Here is a 21,502-nt window from a genome sequence, read left to right as displayed (position 1 = left end):
TCAATATTTTCTGATTATGTGCTATTAAGTTGGTGTCAACTCCTAGCAACCACGTAGATTTTCTCCATGAAAATCTGTTCCTAACCTGGTCCTTGGTGAACCCATTGCCATGGTGTCTGAGTTTATCCACCTTGCTGCTGATTATCCTCTTCTACTTCCTTCCACATTTCTCAACATTATAGATTTCTCAGAGGAGCTCATTTGTCTCTTGAAAACCTTGGGCTGATTTTGTTCGTTTCCATTTGTTCTTTTCTTGACTATCCTTGGTATTCTCAGGAATCTTCAAGTTCAGAAGCATCAATGCTCTATCTGGCTTTTTCAAAATTAATGTTCACTTCCACAAGTGTCACAGGCAATACCACTGTCTGCACTATTCTGATCTGCATAGGTATAAAAACATCCCAGCATATTTTTTCCAAAGCCTTCATGACTACTCTGTAAAGTGCTAGTCTACGATCTATTTCTTGAGCATATTGTTGATGGCTGATCCTAAAAGGCAGAAGCTATTTACCATTAAAATTCTAAGGCTGGTTTTTGTACCAATTTAGTCTCTATATTCAAACTTAGTCTTATATTTTTCACTGTGCTTCTTAACTTTATTACAGTTATATTTACTTATTTGAGGGGAGGGAACACAAGTTACTTATTGGAGGTTGATGGAAAATGACTCTTCAGTAAACACATACATACATGCATGTGGACATCAAATTCTGTGTCTTGATTCTTTATGCAATATTTGCATAAAGTTTCAGTTGCATTTCAGTTGCCATAAATGGATCAAGTTTGCATACTGTTAGTTTTATAATAGCAACATGACTGTGTTGTCAGAAGTGCCTTGTTATGACTACAAATGTAGAAGAAAGAAAGACTAAGATAAAGGCTGATTTCTCTGACAACACTAAAAATTAAATCCCATCCTTTCTAGCATGGAATAGGGAATGTCTTCAAAATGGTTCAATATAGCTGGACTTAAACTTATTGATGCATATGCATGTAGTTTACAGTTGCCCTGCCAATTTAAAACTGTCAGAGCAAGCTACTCTATATAAACAAAGAACAAACCACTCACTCACCTGCACTGATGTTCCCTAGTTGGGTAATGAACCATCGGCAAACAAACAGCTGAACTCAGGGAGTAGTAAGGACTCCACTGTTTTTAATAGAAAACTGCTAATAAGCAGAAAACCAAAAAGCCCTACTTACAGATGTTAAAGCCTCCACATTAGCCCCGCTAAGACAGAGGTAACGGACCACATCAAGGATTCCATTATTTGCAGCCAGATGTAAAGGAGTTCGCCCATACTATGAAAGAAACATGGTGTTTTTGTTAAGTAGTAAACTAGTAAATCTACAAAATCATTTTGCGGTCAGTTGGCAAAGAAAAATATGCCCTCAATAGAAGAGTTGAAATATATCAAGCAACTTATAATGGGAAAAGTCCTATAAAATAACCATTTTACAGGAATGAGGCACACAAGAGCATAACAACTAAAACAACAGGACAGCTTGTCATGTCAGATGCACATTTGGTTTTCAATTCTTCTAGGCCAAATGACCAAACTTTACTTACATTAGAAATTAAAAATTAATTTTAAATTTTCATGCACTGCTATACCCTTGCTCTTAAAAATGTTATGAACTTCCATCTTTACAATTCAGATGACGGCAATTCTTTAGAGCTGTCCAGACTTATAAATGTAGTACTGTAATTTCAGCTTTTCAGACAACTCTCACAAAGTGCACAAAGATTTATTGAGCCAAGCATAAAGTGTTCCAAGATATATTTATAGCATACAAAGAGCTTTCAATCTATTTTGAGCTTAGTCTTGCCTACTAATCTGAAGTAAAACAGGATAACTATAAGACAAGGTAATTTCCTCACAGTAAAAAAAACAAACAAACCCACCACACAAACTCAAAATAGGTCCACAATCAGTTTGTGAATTATGATTGTATTGTGAAATAATATTAGAATAACACAGCTCATTGTATGAGAGGGAAACAAGAGATTTTTCATTTTATGTTTTAATTTCTGTTGCGGTGAGGAAGAATTCCGCTATATTAGCAGAACTTCTTGAAATTTGGAATTTTGTCAATAGTTTTATACTGTACTGATGACTTTAAACTAACTGAACATCAGTAAGAAAGATGAATTTATCAATTCAATATATATCAATAGGTAGTAGGAAAAACTGACAAATGGATTAATCTCCTGATAATTTATAAATTCTGTGGAATTAGGGTTCTGGCAGGAAAATGATATAAAGAAAAGTTTACTTTTCGTATAGTCCTTGAGGAAGGGAGAAAAACACCACCCTTTCTCTATCCAATTCTTTGGATCTCCTTCTCAATTATATTGCAATATAACTCTTAGATTTTAGATTGATAATCATCTAATCTTGAACAATACAATAATGCTTACTGTGCAGTAGAGAAAACCAGGGGTGAAATGCTCCCGGTTCGGACCGGATCACATGATCCGGTAGCGATGGAGACGGGTGGTTCAGAAAACTGGTAGCAAAAATCCCTGCCCCCCCCCAGCTGAGCTGCAGGATCATCAGGCTTTTTTTTAATTTTTAAAAGCATTTTTTTTACAACCTCTTTGGCAGAAAAAATGCTTTTAAAAGTAAAAAAAAAAAAAGCCTCTGATGATCGCACGGCAGCTGAAGAAGTTGTAAAAAAAATGCTTTTAAAAGCCTCTGACGATCCCAGCTGAATTGCCTGATCGGCAGAGGCTTTTAAAAGAAAAAAAGCCTCTGCCGATCAGGCAACTCATCTGGGATCGTCAGAGCCTTTATAAGCATTTTTTTTACAATTGTAGAAAAAATGGGTTTAAAAGTAAAAAAATAATAATAATCGCCACGCCCACCCACCACCAAGCCACACCCACAGAACCGGTGGTAACAAATTTTAGATTTCACCACTGATCTAGATGTTTTTGTATCAAGCTTTTGTATGAAAGTGTCTGATAGAAGGAAATACTTGTAACTCAGGATGGAACTACAGAATCCTTGGTGCTCTCAGAGCTTGGTTGTTTTCTTGTGGAATTTCATTACCAAACTAGGTAACATGATCAGTGATATGGGGAATGGGGGTTTATCCAACTTTTTTGTGTGGATAAATGGCAAATGGGGTTTTTTTGGGGGGGAGGGTTGATGGAGACTAGGAAATGGACTTCATACATCTAATTGAGGAATGATTTTATGAGTCACAGTGGCACAGTGGTTAGAGTGAAGTACTGCAGGCTACTTCTGCTGACTGCCGGCTGCCTGCAATTTGGCAGTTTGAATATCACCAGGCTCAAGGTTGACTCAGCTTTCCATCCTTCCAAGGTGGGTAAAATGAGGACCCAGATTGTTGGGGATAATATGCTGACTCTGTAAACTGCTTAGACAAGGCTATAAAGCACTCTAAAGCAGTATATAAGTCTAAGTGCTATTGCTATCTATTTTTTTGGAGACTTGATTTATGGTATCTAATCAATCAGCAATTGATAAGAGATGGTATAAAGAAGCAAACATGGATATTTGATCTGCTATCAGTTAGGACTGATATTTGGGATGATTGAGGATTGAAGCCATAGTAAATTTTCTACAATAACAGTTTGTTAACAGAGGGTTTTGCAATTTTAATCTTGTCTTTTTCTTATTATTGTTTACAATTTTTATTATTCTTATACTCTTGCACAATAAGTTCATTATTATTGTTTTTACTGTTAACCATTTTGTTATTAATATAGTTTATAGATGATAGGATAACAATTTGCAAGTAGATTTAGTACTTCAACAGTTTGAATCCCCCCCCCCATTTCACAAGGGGTGTAAAACTAATATTGTTACATTATACTAATCAGCATTCAACTAGGGAGGACGTTAGATATTTTAGTTAATTAATTTTCTTTTAAAACACTTTTTTTGTTAATGTCTTTTTTGTTGTATTTTTTCTTTTTCTAAAAATTTTTTTTGGTGGTTTTTATTTATTTATTTATTTTGAATAAACTAAAAATTTTGTAAGATAAAAATTTGGACCTATTTTCCAGGCTTTGTAGAATGGATAGATGAGACAATATGTTTCTTTTATACTCATTTCATAGTTTTCTCCAGTGGTGAAATCCAATTTTTTTTATTACCGGTTCTGTGGGCGTGGGTTGGTGGGCATGATGTGGCTTGGTGGGTGTGGCCTGGTGGGCATGGCAGGGGACTGATACTGCAAAATCTCCATTCCCACCCCACTCTGGGGCCAGCCAGAGATAATATTTGCTGGTTCTCCGAGCTACTCATAATTTCTGCTACCAGTTCTCCGAACTGCTCAAAATTTCCACTACCTGTTCTCCAGAATCTGCTGGAGTTCACCCTTGGTATACTAGCATATACATGTTCTCTAAATCTGCTCTAGACTAGTGAAATTCTCTGGAACAGGTTTTGAACATGCCCAGAATAGAGTAGAACTGCCCCTTTTCCTGATTTTATTTTAGATAATACTTTGAAATAGGTTTAAGATAAATCAGCAGATAATAATCCAGTTGGTCCATAATAAGAAAAATAAGAATCTGCTAAGAACATCATGTGTTTAAGATGCAACAGTCACAGAAAAAAAGGTAATTCAATTATTTACTTTCTAAGTTTTTGTGGGTTTTATGTGCTTTCTAGAACTCTATCCCAAAGCACTTGGTTGCTTTATTTGTACTAATGTTATTCTCAGAAGAAGTTGAATAATCTACGCTCAGAATTGGAAAAATGATAATATACCATCCGAAGATAATCTGATCAGAAAAGTTTTGGAATGTGCGGAGTTGGACAAATTAACAAAGGAGATACAAGAAAAAAGGTTAACAGAATATTACTTAGTGTGGGAGAAATGGTATGAATGGTTGGAGGAGAGAGATAAAAGGAAGGGAAAAATCAAATAATGGTTGAAATAGGAGTTGAAGTATAATTGCTAATATGAGGAAACAAAACCTGTAGAAATAGAAGTAGGTACACGAGTATTGTTATGTATATACGTAATACATAAATATTAGAAGTACATATATATAAAAGATATAATAGAAATAAGGGAGGAAAAATGTATAAGTATGAAATTCTTGACTGATGCGAAACTGTTGAAACAGAAAAAGTGTTAAAGCTTTCTTTTTGTTTTTAAAAAATGTTTAATAATTTATTTATTTTTTAAAAAGACGAAGTTGAATAAAAGCAACTACCAGCCAACCTTTATTTGGAAACATCTATCTCCCTTTGGAACCAGTTCCAAATTCCTTCCATGTACTACTCCCTAAAAACTTTTGTGCCAAATCCTCTGGACAACCAAAGATAAGATAATTGAAATAATAAAAGCTGCATTGTTTGCTCTTAATTCTGCTTTCCAGATAAACAGTTTCTAGCAGGGCTCTGTTTTTAATTGCTCAATCAGTCAAGATTACACTAATAGAAGAAGACAGAGGCCTGATTTACATAAACTTTTTACTTGGCAGCTGGTGACATTTACACTTAAAAATGATCCAAATATATGATTTCATAAGATCAGCCAAAAATCCAATGTTTTCATTTTGAAGTTTTAGCACAGAAGGTCACAGGGTTTTATTTTAGATGACAAAACTATACTGTAATTCTATTTAATTCTCTAAAATTAAAAAATGTTCCTTAATGCTAGCACTTTTGAAATCAACTGCTTTTTTTGGCAACTAAAAGGTTTCATTATTCAGATGTTCATTATACAATACTAAACATTCAAATCTGTCTGTTTTTTCATCATCCAGCAACACCATGAAAAATAGTCCTATAGAGAAATCCAGACAATCAAGATAGTTATTTAGGTTTTAATTCCCCCCATTTTAATTCAATTAAAAATGAATTAATTTTTAATTCATGCACTTTACTAATGCATTTCCACAAAGCAAGTATATGAGGTATTGAGTTTTTAAATATCATTACTAGAAGAACAGCAGATTTTTTTTGCATTGCATTACTAATTTTTCAATGTATACTGAAATGCTAAAGAATTTTATCTGACAGATGTTTGTGGTTAATTAAATGAGAAAAAATAGAAAAAGAAAAAATAGAGTTTGTCAAGAGGAATATCCTCCCTAACTTTTTCTGATTTATAAAACATAATCATTCTTTTATCCTTTATCATCCATACACTTTTTTTGCAATTAAATGTTGGTTTGCTTAGAGCAGTCACCTTCTTATTCCACCTGTTACACAGAATGGAACAGCTTGATAATCATGTTGACAGAAAGGTTGGAGGATTCATATTCCTGCTATTGAAAAATGTGACTGAGTAATTAACTTGGAAATACAGATATATTAATTATATTCAATCCATTCTACAGCCGATACTGTCTACTAATTGCTTATTTGAACAATGACACGGAAGAGATACCTATGCAAGATAATACAGCTTCAAAAGTTCAAAACCAAATAAGATGATAATTGTTTCAAAAAAGGACAAAAAGGAGTTTTCATTAGGAAAGCTAGCAAACAGATGCTGATGGCATCATACAGTGCAACATTTATTTTCCTATTGGTTCTGGCGTCTGTAGGGAAAAATCCCTCTATGTCCTTAAAACATAGCTACTACACAAAAATGAAATCCTGTATTCTTCCCAAATATAAATGTAGTTCATTTAAAAAAGGTATTTTAATGTACACTCATGATAAATATTTATAGAATTAGATTTATTATTGTTATTACCTTGTTTGTCATATCGATGTTACAGTTTGCTTCACAGAGTGCCATTACAATGGGAACGTTTCCATCTTTGCAGGCTACGTGGAGAGGAGTGTTACCATGTCTATCTTGAAAATCTATAGAGCAACCTCGACTAATCAGCATTTTTACTACTTCCATCTGACATCTTCGTACAGCAAGGTGAAGGGCTATGTGTCCATCCTAAAACATAAACACAGGTAATTATTTCTTCTGCAGCAAACAAAATCTATTTATCTATCTCCAGACCTATTATGGCAATACCTGTCATATGTATATATAAATATGGAATATGTTACATGGCTATAGTTATGGATGAATTCTACAGCAAAATAAGGGTTTTTTTCCTTTTTAATTCAATAATCACATATTTCAAGAGATTTTATTTTCAAGAAAAAGAAATGGGCATCCCTTCCCGAATGACCATATTTCTGCAAAAATAAGGTACATTTTCTCTCCCAAATGAATATTAAACTATCTAAAAATGTGTGTGTTTTATTTTACATTTGTTCAATACATGGTAATAAAAGATAATGATGAATGCAAGCAAATGGGCAGAATGTACAATGAAATCAAGTGTTTGAAATTAAAGCAAATGAGTAGGAAGAATTGTCATAACTTTAGAATGGCCTCTAGCTGGCTCTGCAGGTGAATGCTTGCAATGGAGCTCTCCTACAGAGCCTTTCTACATAAATGAGCTGGTGTAAAAAAAAAAAAGAGAGAGAGAGATCACTTAGTTACTTGGTTTTTCTTTTACTTAATTTGGAATAATACTTTAGATAACTATACAAAGTATGTAGTAGCAAAAGGGGATCATTCAGACTGAAAAAGTAAATCTGAAAGTAAATGAGAAGAAAAAAAGGGAAGGATACTGAACAATAAAGGAGACTGAAATATGAGTCAACCGTGAAGTCAAAAAAATAACTAAAATCAGTTAGCAGAGTTAATCCTATACAGTGCTGAGATCTCATAAAAATAACTGCATTTACAAAAGGAGTGCTTATGGGTATATTTAGTTTTTAAATAATACCTTTATTTAATAATAAAAAGTGACTGCTATATCCAAAGAGGTATTAAAGAACACAACACATACAGCTTTGTAGTATTTAAAAGCTTGTTAAATGTTTCTCATTCAACCATAAACTAACCTTGTCAGTTGCATCAAGGTCAGCACCATGCTCTGCCAAGCATTCCACAATGTCATGGTAACCTCTAGCTGAAGCTGTCAAAAGCGGAGTTTCCCCTTCTTTATTTTTAATGTTCACATTACAGCCTGCCTTACAAAGTGCTTTGGTAACAAGAAAATAGCCATGCCAAGCAGCACAGTGCAAAGGAGTTTCTTCTTCCTATAAAGTAATTTTGAAGGATTTACATTAATAAACTTATGTCTCACATCCTTTTTACTTTACCACTATTTAAAGCACTATTTTAAATTTGGCTCAATAAATAAGTCACCTGGTTATATTCCGTGTCATTATTCATTCATGTTTCATGAGCTATCCTATAAATATAGGATATGATAGCAGTCTTCTAATATATAAGGGGCTGTCACAAAAAAGAGGGAGTCAACCTATTCTCCAAAGCGCCTGAACGCAGGACAGGAAGTAACAGATGGAAACTTATCAAGGACAGATCTAACCTAGAATAAGGAGAAATTTTCTGACAATGAGAATAGTTAATCAGCGGAATGGCTTGCCTCCAGAAGTTGTGGCTGCTCCATCACTGGAGGTTTTAAGAAGAGATTGGACAGTCTGGAATGTATAGATTCTCTTGCTTTGGCAAGTGGTTGGACTAGACGACCTCCAAGTTTCTCCATGTCCATGGAACTCTCCTTCCAACCCTGTTATTCTGTTATTAAAATCTAACTCTATAGCTCCAGAGGTTATAGGACCCTTCCCTACATTAATGTTCTATCACGTGAATAACTGTCCAGCATGGTATAGTGTTTCGAGGTTCGACTAGTACTCAGGAGGCCCAGGTTTAAGTCTATCCTCAGCCAGGGAAACTCACGTGTGTGACTTTGGATCACCATGCCTTTTCAACTCAGCCTATATCATAGTCTTGTTTTGGGGAAAAAAACCAGAGCAAAACAATCAGTAGTTCCAGCTCATATGTTCACAATGAATTTTTCATATACACACACATGCACACGCACACTCAGACAGGACCAAAAAGAGGGCAATCCTTTGAAAATAAAGATCCACCCAGCAATAAGATCTTTCCAAGAGTCTCTTTAATGGCTACCAATGAACATTGGCTAGGTTTCTAAAAACTCAGGCTTACAAAGTTGCAGTTTCAGGCTTTTAACTAAAAAAATTACCAGCTTCCAAACTCATCCGAGGCCTGATTCATTATTGCAATCTTAACCTTAGACTACAATGGACTTTGCTTCAAATTCTGACATTTTTGGTTATTAGTTTGAATTTTGTGTATAAACTATGATTCAGCTTTTGATTCTTCTAATGAATTACTGGCTCAATAACTGATGTGTTTATTCAATAGTTAATTCTATAGTCCACAATGTACACATATGCAGTAGCTTTCAACATTTACAGACTACAACTTAGATATGAACTCATAGTATTATTAATCAATTCAAGTGACTGAACTAGACAATTATAAATTAAAAAATCAATGCCAAAGTTGGCTAGTTCTCTACAAAATCTCAAGTTTATATCAGGTCCTTATTTCTTCACAAGCAGGGGTGAAATGCTCCCAGTTCAGACCGGATTGCCCGATCCGGTAGCGATGGCAGCGGGTGGTTCGGAGAACCGGTAGCAAAAATCCCTGCCCCCCCATGCCCAGCTGAGCCGCACGATCATCAGAGGCTTTTTTTTTTTTTACTTTTAAAAGCATTTTTTCTACAACTTCTTCCGAAGAAAAAAATGCTTTTAAAAGTAAAAAAAAAAAAAGCCTCTGATGATCGCACAGCTCAGCTGGGATCATCATGAGGCTTTTCAAAGCATTTTTCTCTGCAACCTCTTGGCTGAAGAGGTGGTAAAAAAAATGCTTTGAAAAGTCTCTGGCAACTCCCAGATGAGTTGCCTGATCGGCAGAGAGGTATTTTTTAAAATGCCTCTCTGACGACCCCAGCTGAATTATCTGATAGCAGAGAGGTATTTTTTAAAATGCCTCTCTGACGACCCCAGCTGAGTTGCCTGATTGGCAGAGGCTTTTCAAAGCATTAGAAAAAATGCTTAGAAAAAAAAAATTGGCCACGCCCACCGTCACATTAACCCCCTCTACCAAGCCACGCCCACAGAACTAGTAGTAACAAATTTTACATTTCACCCCTGTTCACAAGTAATATTACAAGATTGACTTTCTTAGGTGTTTTAAATAATTAATATATAGTGCAGAGCCTGTGGAATGATGTAGAGAGAACTTTTAAAGTTGACATTCTTTTCAAGCCTGAATAGCGATATTATATAGAAAAAAGTATAGCGGAAGACCAAAATCCTGACTTATTACAAAGACAAGCCTTTTATATTTCTGAGTTTATTAACAATTTTAAACAAGAAAGCACTTCACAACTATATTTACATTTCAGAAGCTACTTTCACTTCACAAAAATCTGTATAAATAAATCTTCATTACTCACTTTATCTTGAAAATTAGAATTTGATCCAATGCTACAGAGGTATTGAACTACTTCAACATGACCATATCGAGAAGCCACATGGAGTGCAGTTTCCCCAGACTGTATTTGAAGACAACCACATGCAAATATCATTTCTTATACCAGACTGTTGAAAATACCTACAGTATGACTGCATTTACATAATACAATTTCCAATGATTAACTCCACTAATTTAATTTTCTTCATTTGCATAATTCACTGGAAAAAATATAAGTTATGACTGCACAACATGCTTAACAAAATATGGTTGTATTTTATGGTTAAGTCAGAATAATATGGAAATACAGCTCATGAACTCAACTATGTCTACCAGCACCTAAAAAACTAGATATATGGGAGTTGTAAAGAACAACCTTAAAGCAGCTCTTCTCCACAAGTGAAACTCTTTTCAAAATTTTTTTTTCTTCTCTTCCTACCATAGCTAATGTTCTATGAATAAATTAGATTTTCCATTACTTGCTCTTAAATTTTAAATGTGCCCACTTAGCAAAAATGTAGCTTATTAAAAATTAGAATACATGATATTTTTTTTAAATTGGAAAAAAAATGAAACTTTTTTCCTTACCTTGTCTCTTACATCCAAAGGACATTTATTTGTATGGAGAAATTTCAGAGTTTCTATGTGACCATGCCGAGACGCCCAGTATATTGCATTGGATCCTGCCTGTCCAAAATATTTTATGGTAATAATCAACAAAACCATACACTAATTTCAACAATTTGTTGCATACATCCTCAGAATTATAGTTTGACGTCAGACAGATATAGCTCATGGATTGAAAAGGAAGAACTTGCAAGATTGTAATTTGAACCTGAATTAACTAAAACAATGTTCATAATCTACAATGATCAGTTATAAAACACGGATATTTAATCTCTATCCTTCTACACTACACTATCAATATGTCACATGTTTTATTTTATTAGCAATGATCAATTAGTTTCCCACCTTATCTTGGACGTCAACGCGGGCACCTCGCTTTAGAAATAACTGGAGCATCTGAATATTCCCACATCCAGAAGCAATCAGAAATGGAGGTGTTCCATGCTAGGGAAAAACAACAATGTGGAATTCTATAAGGAGTCCATAGCAGTACAATTAGAACATAATTCTATAGACTTAACAGTGCTCAGTTTTGAACTTATATAATGCATTTTCTTATTTATTTTGGAAAAGTTTTCATACTGCTTAGTTTATTTCTATTAAATTTGGGGGAGAGAACATAAGTAACAAAGATATGATTACAGATGAATCAATGCAGTGATGTATGCTTGGTATTTAATACATTAACAGCATACTAGAAAACAATGCATATTTTCTCAATATATTATAAAACATTCTGTTATCTTATACAAAAGATAAATCTTTTCCTCCACATATTTTTAAACACTGAGCAACTAACCAGACAACAACAACATACCTTGTTTGGTTGATTGACATCATAATTGGTCAAAGACCCCAAAAGATGCTGAAGGCCAGGAACATTGTCATCATTGATAGCATGAATGATGGCCTTCATTACGAACGAATCTTCCTCGTCCTCATAAATTAAGCAAAATGAAGCATAGAGTTGTAAATGGAGGGGGTAATAGGAAATAAAAAGATAATTAATTTGAGGGCTAAGTACCCTTATAAATAGCAAACAAAGCAAAACAAGGCCATAGCAATATATTGCAGTTCTGACAGGATTACTACAGTATTCTTAATAGGAATTGTGCTGCTACACTATATGCATTTTCAAATGGCTCAATCTTGAAAGAAGTTCTTCAGTGTCACTGCAAACATCTAACATTTAGCAACTTTGTTCTAATCTAAGGAGATTTTTACTTTCTTAAAGTGTCCATTTTGTAAGTATAAAGAGGTAATGCATGAAGAAATATAATGAAAAGTCTTGAGGCCAAACAGGTTTATTTATATATATATATATTAATCTCATGACTTTCATTTTTTTTAGTTCAGTATTTTTTACTCCTTTTCTGTATTTTGTATTAAGTGTCTGTCTTGTTTTCTAAAACATTTCAACATGTGCTAGAGCGAGCAGCAAAGATTTTGCAGAAGTAAAAAATTACTTAATTTAAATGTTGCAGTCCTGCAACAGTAGTCTTATGTTTATTTATATTTTACGTCACAAGAGGTCAAGATTGAAATTCATCTTCTGAAAGTTGGTTTAGTAACTGAATTGGCTTTAAAAGTACCCTACAGCAAGTAGAAATTTCATTTACAATAATTAGAAAATCAGCAGATGGACAAAAAGAAAAAAGGATCACTCTGCAAAATTTCTTATACATTTCCTTTTCAAGAACAAATTTGTTCAGTACATATATCAACTATTTAAGAAAATAAAGGTATCCAAATTGTATTAAGTATATATCCTATAGATTTATACATTTGAATAGAAGCCTCAGGAGGTCAATATAAATAAAGGCAATATACTCTGCTTTAAATTGTAACTGTAACTGAATTATATATTCTCAAACCATCCTATTTACTAAGGGCTACAAAGAACTGTTACATTTTTTCAGAATGTAAATTTTATGTAAAGAGAAATTCTAATTTAATTCTAAGTTATCTAGTAGACCTTCTATTAGGCTTGAAACAACCACTTCCTAGTTTTAATTTTTTATGGCAGGGGTCCCCAATGCCTGGGCCGCAGCCTGTTTGGAACCAGGACACACAGGCAGTGTACCAGTGCATGGTGAGGCTCTCATCACGTGAGTGGTGTCCGTCTTCCACTAGTGCATGAAGCTTCCCTTATGTGAGCGGCGGCTGCTTGCCCTCCCACATGAAGCTCCCCTTCTGCAAATGGCAGCCGTCTTGCACTCGTGCACAAAGGTCCCTGCCACTCACAAGGAACTAGCCCCTCTCCCTCCAGGCTGCTAAGCCAAAAAGGTTGGGGACCACTGTTCTATGGTATATTGTTATAACTTTGCTGTGAATTCTTTAAATTCTTATTCATTTAAGAAGCTAGAATTTTAAATGGTAGTATGTCGGGCTCATTTCACTAAAAATTCACACAAATTATCACAACTTGGCCCAGTGTAGTAATGGTAAGCTGCATTTAATTTAACCAAGAAAAAGATATAGGTAATCTTTGATTTACAACCACTCCTTTTGTGACTGTTTGAAATTACAATGGCCATTCTTCACACTTAAGACAATTGCAAGAACCTTATGGTCACAGGATCTAAATTTGCACACTTGGCAACTGGCATGTATTTGTGATGGTTGCAGTGTCCTGGGGTCATGTGATCACTTTTTGTGACTTTCTTACAAGCAAAGTCAATGGGGATGCCAGATTCACTTTACAACCACATTACTAATTTACTTAATTAGTATCAATTCAATCAATTAACAATGATTTACTTAATAACTGTGGCAAGAAAGACTGTAAAATGAGGCAAAACTCACTTAACAATTGTCTTACTTAGCAATGAAAATTTTGGGCTCAACTGTAACTGTAAATCTAGGGTTACATCTAATCTCTTTCTTGCTCACTTTAGTATATTAAAGATATAAATAGTTATGTACAAACAGTGCATACAATAAAGATTGGAAACCTGAGATGGAAGCTCAGTTATATTAGCTTTGTTCATCAAGATACTTTTAAGGTTCAGACCAACTCCCAAGATTCCCAGCCACTTGGCAAGTTATGTTTATGGTAGCTGTATTGTATATATCCCCAATTTGGAGATGGCTGCTTGATAGACATATCATTAATTCCTTACTAGTAATCCCTATGAAACCTGAAATTCAATTTATCAATACAGTTAAATAAAATTGAATCCTGATTTGCATACATTTTATACTACAGCCAAAATTTCCTAAGAAAATTATCAAATTGCATGTGTCTACTTACCAGAGTATCATCACTTCTGGCCACACTCATGTTACTTCTGGACAAAAATGATCTTGATAATCTTTGGCATAATGATATTAGACGCACTGATTGCTTTTATTAAAAAAAGAAGCAAACATTTATTTCTGAGGAAATTTATGTCACATGAAATCTATCATAGGAAAATGATATATTAAAATGTAGGTTACTAAACACTGATTTGTAGTTTGTTGGCAATTCAAAATTTTAATGAGAAGCAGTTTAGAACAAGTTCTTAAGTGTCAAAAATCATGATTGTATTGAGAGATAGATATTTCAATCTCATATCCATTCTGATAGTAATTACTATCAGTAATCCATTCTGATTAGTAATAACATACCACATCCTTTGTGGTATGTTATTGCTTTTGAAATTTTTATGCATATCTCATTCTTACAACTTTGTTACTTCCTTTTTCTTCCGAGCTACAGTGGAAATACTGCATATGTTTAGAAACCTACATTGCTCAGATTAATGAACAGATGATATTGCATTATTACTAATTAAAAGCAAGAGACAGAAAATTGAATATTTATATTAAATTTAGCCGCTGATCAGTCTTTTAATATTTTTATTATAATAGCACATATTCTTGTATATCTTAGACAAAGCTAAATTGCATTATTGTAAATAATTATTAACCTTACTTTCCATTTTCTTCGTGCAGCAAACTTTTTGAATTTTTCCATATTTACTGCAGAGGCTTTTCTACTTAGGGCTTGCAGCGTATCTTTTGGCTGTGAGAAAATTAAAATAACACTTTGAAATACTACTGTCATGGTTAAGGTTGTCATATGTTACAGTTAAAGTCCAGGTTTTCAAATTCATGTGTTAATTTAGGAGGCACTGGCACCACAAAATACTATAATCCTTAGTCCAAGGAGAAGAAGAATTCAGGGCAGAATTTATTGCCTGTCAACTACAGAATATACATAAGCAGTTGTTTTATGCAAGTGTGCAGTACAATATATTTCTCTGACATATAATTCCTATGGATCAACTTCTATTTTTACTACATTCTATTGTATTCTTTCCTCTTTGATAATGCAGGGAAAATTGATTTTGTTCAAGGGTTAGAATAACTATTAAAAATACACTATATAGGAAGAAAACAATTTGATTGCAGTGCCTTAGAGGACGCAAGAAAATGCTTATACTTGTATGCCTCAAAAAGCAAACAAAAATACAAATAGGAGCAATAAAACTGCCCTTCTCCTGCTGGACTCAGGGCGGTGCACAGCCAAAAATAAAAAAAAACATTCCAATACAGAATTTAAAATTTTTTAAAAGAATTACACAACTTTGGCCCAAAATTTAAAACATCCCAACTAAAACCCATAGACAATTAAAAATCTAACATCTCAAAAGGTGGGGGGAGGTTTACGCCAGCCCTGCTTGGTGGAAAAGAAAAGTTCTTAGGGCACGGCAAAAAGCCTGGAGATCTGGTATCATGTGTATCTCCGGGGGCAAATCGTTCCAGAGGGCAGGTACTGCCACAGAGAAGGCCCTCCCCCTGCGAGTCGCCAGCTGACACTGCCTGGCTGACGGCACCCTGAGGAGTCCCTCTCTGTGGGAGCGTACTGGCCAGTGGGAGGCTATCGGCGGCAGAAGGCGGTCCCACAAATACCCAGATCCTATGCCTGGGTATTTGTGTATATTACATGCTGTATTATGTATTACATGCTGACCTTGATCCATGGATGTTGCAAGCTGTCTTGAATAGTCATTCTCTTCCTTTTAAATGAGAAACAAATTAATTAAGCCAATGTAACTCTCTTATTCTATTTTCTTCACCTACTTATAACTTTACAACTGTAAACCCACTGGGCAGAATTTAAAAGTTATCTTCTAGTCCCACTCTAGCATTTTCAGCCATTATAAACCCACTATATCGTATTAATTCTAGCAACATCACACAGTACTGATCCTGGTGCATTCTTCATGAAACTTTTTAAAAACGTATCTATTTAATACTAGAATGTGATAAGTAAAAACAAGTCATCATAAGTGTCTCAGTGCAATTTTTTTCCGAAGTGTTAATTTAATGAAGTCCAGGACAATGAAGTGGCAAACATGTCACTAGTTTCAAAAGAAATAAAGCTTACGTTTAGAAACATAGATATTTCCAACTAGATTGTTGCAGAAGGCACTTAGGTTATCATATTGGAAGTATGCAATGCAGTTAGAAGGTCAGTATACCAGTTGATGAACTGATGAAATTGTGTACAGGTAGTCTTACAACCATTTGTTTAGTGACTATTAGCAGTTACGACGATACTGAAAAGTGACTTATGACCGGTTATCACACTTACGACTGTTGCAGCATCCCCATGGTCACATGATCAAAATTTGGATGCTTGGCAACTGGCATGAATTTGTGACAGTTGCACTGTCCTTGGGGGTCATGTGATCATCATTTGCGACCTTCCCAGCTGGTTTCTGACAAGCAAAGTCAATGGGGGAAGCCAGATTTGTTTAACAATCATATGGTTTACTTAACAACTGCAGTGGTTCACTTAACAACTGTGATGAAATTGGGACATAACACATTTAGCAACTCTCTTGCTTAGCAGCAGAAATTTTGGGCTCAATTGTGGTTGAAACTTCAGGATTACCTGTATTATACCCATAACCTCCACCTCCCATAACTGGATGTTCTCGTAATTTTCCTCAAGTGGCCCTAATGTTGCTGCTGCTATGTGCCAGCTTGGCTGAGAAGCATAATTTAAAGCATAAAATAAAAAAAAGATCATACCCATCCCAAATAATCAATGAAAAAAACTCACTTTGGGTCTTTTATTAGAAGTCGCCTTATAAAATCTTTAGCTAGAGCACTGGTATTGTTAAAGAATTCTTCCTCAAAGTCATAATTCACTGCAGACACATTGGCTAACGTTTCTTGTTTTGTCTCTCCAAGAAATGGCGAAGCGCCACTTAATCTGCAAAAATTAATTTTGGCACAGTAAGTATGGTGCTGCATGTCTTGAACAGAAACATCTCAGTTCTAGAATCTATTTGGAGCAGAGGAAATATAAATGTCAGTAAATTATTATTGTTTTTATATTGGGTTTTTATCTTTTTTAGTGACTGAGAATGAGTTGGGGCCAAATAAATATGCTGAAATAAAAAAAATATTCTTAAATTAAAAATACATAAATCACCAATGCTCGGGCCAATGTAAATTAGGAATCAAACAATAGTTCAGAGTATTTGGAATAAATAAACAGAGGCATAAATTTAACATGGCTATGCCGTGAGCGTAGACATCCACACAATGGGATGAACCACATCAAATAAACTAATTTTTTACTAATAAAATTACTAATTAAAATACAAATAACCCTTTAAAACTGTAAAATAATATTTTTATCTCCACCTGTCAAAAAAATTTATGTGCCCTATAATAATTTCAATTCAAGTTGATTAACATTACTTTAAACATTAACACCCCCTTCACTTTCACATAGAAAAAGGGTGGGCGGTGGAAAATCACAGCTTGTTTTCTTCTGTTCTAGTTTCAGTAGTGCTCAATGCATGTACTCAGGCCAAAAGTGGTAGACAGATTCCCCCCAAATTGATCTTGCCTTTTAAAATATACAGATTTCTTCTGTATGTTGCTTTAAAAAAAAAAACCAAGCTCATTTAAAAGAGGCAAAGCAAGTCTCCTGTTGAACCACTGTTCTCTAGTCTTAACCACGCTGTCGTCCTCTGCTGCTTCAGCAATCTGTTTCCTCCCCGGTTTATCTCTTTCATCAAATTTACAATGAAAAAGGATGCTTGATAACAATGCTCATTTTGGAGGCACCTTAAATGGTGGACTCATTACTTGCTTCATTCAAAATAGACTTTTATTGATACCACCACCATCTATATCACTAAATGGAAATCAAGCACCAGGATTTTTAACAATTTGCAAATAGGTTTCTTTAATCATTAAACCAGCAAGTGGAGGCACTTAAAGTAATTTATATCTGTTTTTAACATCATAATTTAGAAATGGAAAATCCATGGTCCTACATGTAGATTATACTCTACAGCTCTGACCTTTTTTCTGTGTTGGCTGGACTAGAATCTAACAATATTCAGGTATTTCACTTCATGGAGATGGAAAAGTACATTTAAGATATACCAAATTATATCTCCAAATATCAAAATAATGCTTAGTACAGTTTACACTTTCTATTCACTATATTCTGAAGTATGTTTTCATATAAGTATTTCTGCAAGTATTTCAAGCTAATTTCATAAGAAGATTTCTATGGTTGTAAACAGAAGAGATTATCAGTTACAGGACTGAATAATATTGAGGTAATTACAAAAAAACACACACATTAGGATGTTGATACTTACAGAATGTAAGTTATTACACCAATGCTCCTGCAAAGAAATATGGGAGAAGGAAAAAGGTATTTTTCAGTGCTAAAAGCCTCCTATAAAAATTACCAACAAATGCCAGAAAAAAATTGAGAACTTACCACATATCTGCCTCAAGACCAAGTGGTTCATAGTTTACTATTTCAGGAGCTAAGAAATAAAGTATTTATTAGTTTTTTTAAAAAAAAAACCCACACACATAAATAATAGAGCAGAGTTTGATATTAATATTTGTTCTGTATGGCAGCTGAAATATTAATAAATACATTCTATTAGCTGTAAACATTACTTAGAATCTAATTTCCACTTTCTAGAAAGAGTGAGGGAAAAATGCAGACAGCTAGAACAATTTTTACCAATTTTAAGGAAGCTACATTAGTTTAGACCAGTAAAATCTGTGTTTGCAGTAAGCATTTGTTCAATATAGCCTGATTGAAACTTTAACAACTGTTCAATTGAAATTTGCCATAAATCTGTACATTTACTCTCAAATGTTACTTTTTTATTGATTAGGTGAGAGGTAGTCAAGCTAGATCCACTTTAGCTCTATTTGGGCATCCCATTAAGGCTCCAATTTTATAAATACATGCTTACCAGAGAGGAAACCTTACCGAATTCAGCAGGACTGAATCTTACAAACTGTGAATAGGCAATTCTTAAGAATGATATGGTAACACAGACTATACATTGAAAATACACAGTAAATATTCTCCTAAATGCTTGCTATATAGTACTGTTATTTTGCTTATATTGTTTTCCTGATGTTCTTGGGGTTTTTTGGTGTGTGTGTGTGTGTGTGTGTGTGTGTGTGTGTGTGTGTGTGTATGAAATTAGATTTCAATTTATTATTTTAATTTCTTGTGTGTAATAACTATTGTTTCTTCTTATTAAAACATAGAAAAACTACAGGTAGTCCTCGACTAGTGACAATTAGGACTGGAAACTTGGTCATTAATCAAAGCTCTGTCAGTTGTGATCATTAAGCGATTGTTCACGTTAAACGGAACATGAGAGTGCCTTGGAGGTGGAGGCAGCTCTGGAGGCCTCACCTGGTCCCCAACCCACCAGACAAATGGAAGCCTGCTGCAGGCCAGGCCAGCTGCTGCTACCTATAGGTTCTTGGCAGATAACAACATCTTGCAATCTTCTTTACTGGTTTCTATTTAGGTGGCACTTTCCTTTTTTGTTTATGCTGTACTAAAATAAGTACAGAAATCTGTCAATCTTTTTCAAAATATATTTATGCATTGTTTCTTTCTGCTTGTAGGTACTGTATTATAAGAATGTACTGCATTGTCATTTCCACTTATTGAAAAAAAAATTATTTTAGAAATATTTATGACAGATTTGATACATTTACTGGCTTATTGTCAGTGGATAATAACTTAAAATTGCATATTGCCTCCACTTCTTTGTGCTTTTGCTTCCCACTAATTTATATTTGTACTTAAACATCCAGACATTTTTATTTAACTCTCTTTAATTTCACCTTACTTCAATTCTTATATTTTCTCATTTTAAATTGTTAAATGTTTTCTGCTTTTTTTAAAAAAAAAGGTATTAACTCTTTATTTTTTTTCATCTTTCCTTCCTTAAATGTATAATAGAGATATATCAGATTTTTGGTTACTCAGCTGTATTTTCCTCCTCAATATCATAAACTTTCCTGCTGTCTATAGTCTTTTTTCAAATGATTCACATTTAAATCATTCAAATGAATTCAAATGATAATTTTAGTAGAGATTTACATCCCAGAAGTTCCTCACAGCAAATTAAACATACCCAGTTCCATTAAAAAAGTTTCAAACCTACTGAACAGCTATAGAGAAAAAACAAACAGGCAAAACAAGACAAATACCTTTTCACAACTGACACTTTTAAATATACAATAGGCATAACACTCTGTAAGACAATACTTGGAGCAACACCCAAAATTAAATTTTATTTATTCATGTATTCATTCGTATAATTAAAATGAAATATAGTTAACAGGATTTATTCTCAATCACATATTAATCCCTTTCTTATAAATTATTAGTGAATAATTTGATACCTAAATTAATTAAATAAATACTATCTTCCTAAAATCTCTTAGCAATAGCACCAAAAGCTTTCATCTTTAATATAAAAAAAGCTCCTACCATAGTAGCCAATATTATTTATCTTATGTATTTAAATATGCTGCCACATCCATTTTATGGTTCTTGGTAATTGACAATATGTGAAATTAAATTTATGTCATCCTGAATCATGAACAAAAATCTAAACTGAGTAAATATATTTTAAATTCCCTCTTAAATTAACAAAAGAGCTAGTCTCAACTGCAAATAATACTAGATTCTACAATGGAAAAAGCAGAGCAAACTGGCATTGTGGTCATGGACAGACCTATATATCATACTGTAGCTTTTTAAGACAGGACATGCTTTCTTTGGTTCTTGAGAAAGTAAGAAAAGTACAAGATGAAACACAGAATGACAAATCTACAAAGAAGATGCCAGTTATTTCCTCCCTTCTGACATCAGAAGTTGTGGAATATAGTACAAGACCCTCAATATTAGGTTTAGTTGTTGAACAGCTGGTTTCTAAATTACTAGGCCATACATATCAAAGCAATTTCTTTAGTTAATTCCATGTATAAATAAGTAAGCTATTTACCATATGTGTAGGGAATTCACATTCAATAATTAAATTAGCATCTTCTAAAATAGTTTCTTGATCAGCCTTATTCAACTCAGATGTGATGAAACATAGCCCATGATATTTACGAATTCTGCACACTCTAATCTCAAAACACCTGGAGGGAGCCAGAATATTTTACATGATCTTCAAGTGGTGCCCCAAGGCAGGGGTGAAATGCTCCCGGTTCGGACCGGATTGCCCGATCCGGTAGTGATGGCGGC

The 21,502-nt window shown here is 34.1% G+C and overlaps 1 protein-coding gene across 3 annotated transcripts in view; it reads right to left on the bottom strand.

Annotated features, from left to right (window-relative positions):
* DAPK1 (death associated protein kinase 1) overlaps positions 1-21,502 on the bottom strand; it is a 71,732-nt gene that overhangs the window by 18,116 nt on the left and 32,114 nt on the right. For all 3 annotated transcript variants that reach the window (XM_070938682.1, XM_070938684.1, XM_070938683.1), the window contains exons 6-18: positions 18,701-18,749; positions 18,576-18,602; positions 17,012-17,164; positions 15,914-15,959; positions 14,873-14,962; positions 14,207-14,299; positions 11,771-11,890; positions 11,299-11,397; positions 10,915-11,013; positions 10,310-10,408; positions 7,857-8,054; positions 6,694-6,891; positions 1,204-1,302 (exon numbers count right to left, since the gene is read on the bottom strand). In XM_070938682.1, the coding sequence (XP_070794783.1) occupies positions 1,204-1,302; positions 6,694-6,891; positions 7,857-8,054; positions 10,310-10,408; positions 10,915-11,013; positions 11,299-11,397; positions 11,771-11,890; positions 14,207-14,299; positions 14,873-14,962; positions 15,914-15,959; positions 17,012-17,164; positions 18,576-18,602; positions 18,701-18,749 (1,370 nt within the window). The remainder of the gene's footprint in view (positions 1-1,203; positions 1,303-6,693; positions 6,892-7,856; positions 8,055-10,309; positions 10,409-10,914; positions 11,014-11,298; positions 11,398-11,770; positions 11,891-14,206; positions 14,300-14,872; positions 14,963-15,913; positions 15,960-17,011; positions 17,165-18,575; positions 18,603-18,700; positions 18,750-21,502) is intronic.

Source organism: Pituophis catenifer, unplaced genomic scaffold (assembly GCF_029215685.1).
Source record: "Pituophis catenifer annectens isolate HBS135680 unplaced genomic scaffold, rPitCat1.0.hap2 SCAF_2, whole genome shotgun sequence".
Lineage (NCBI taxonomy): Eukaryota > Metazoa > Chordata > Lepidosauria > Squamata > Colubridae > Pituophis > Pituophis catenifer.
Note: the sequence above shows the minus strand (reverse complement) of the source record. Positions and strands in the feature narration are given on the sequence as shown.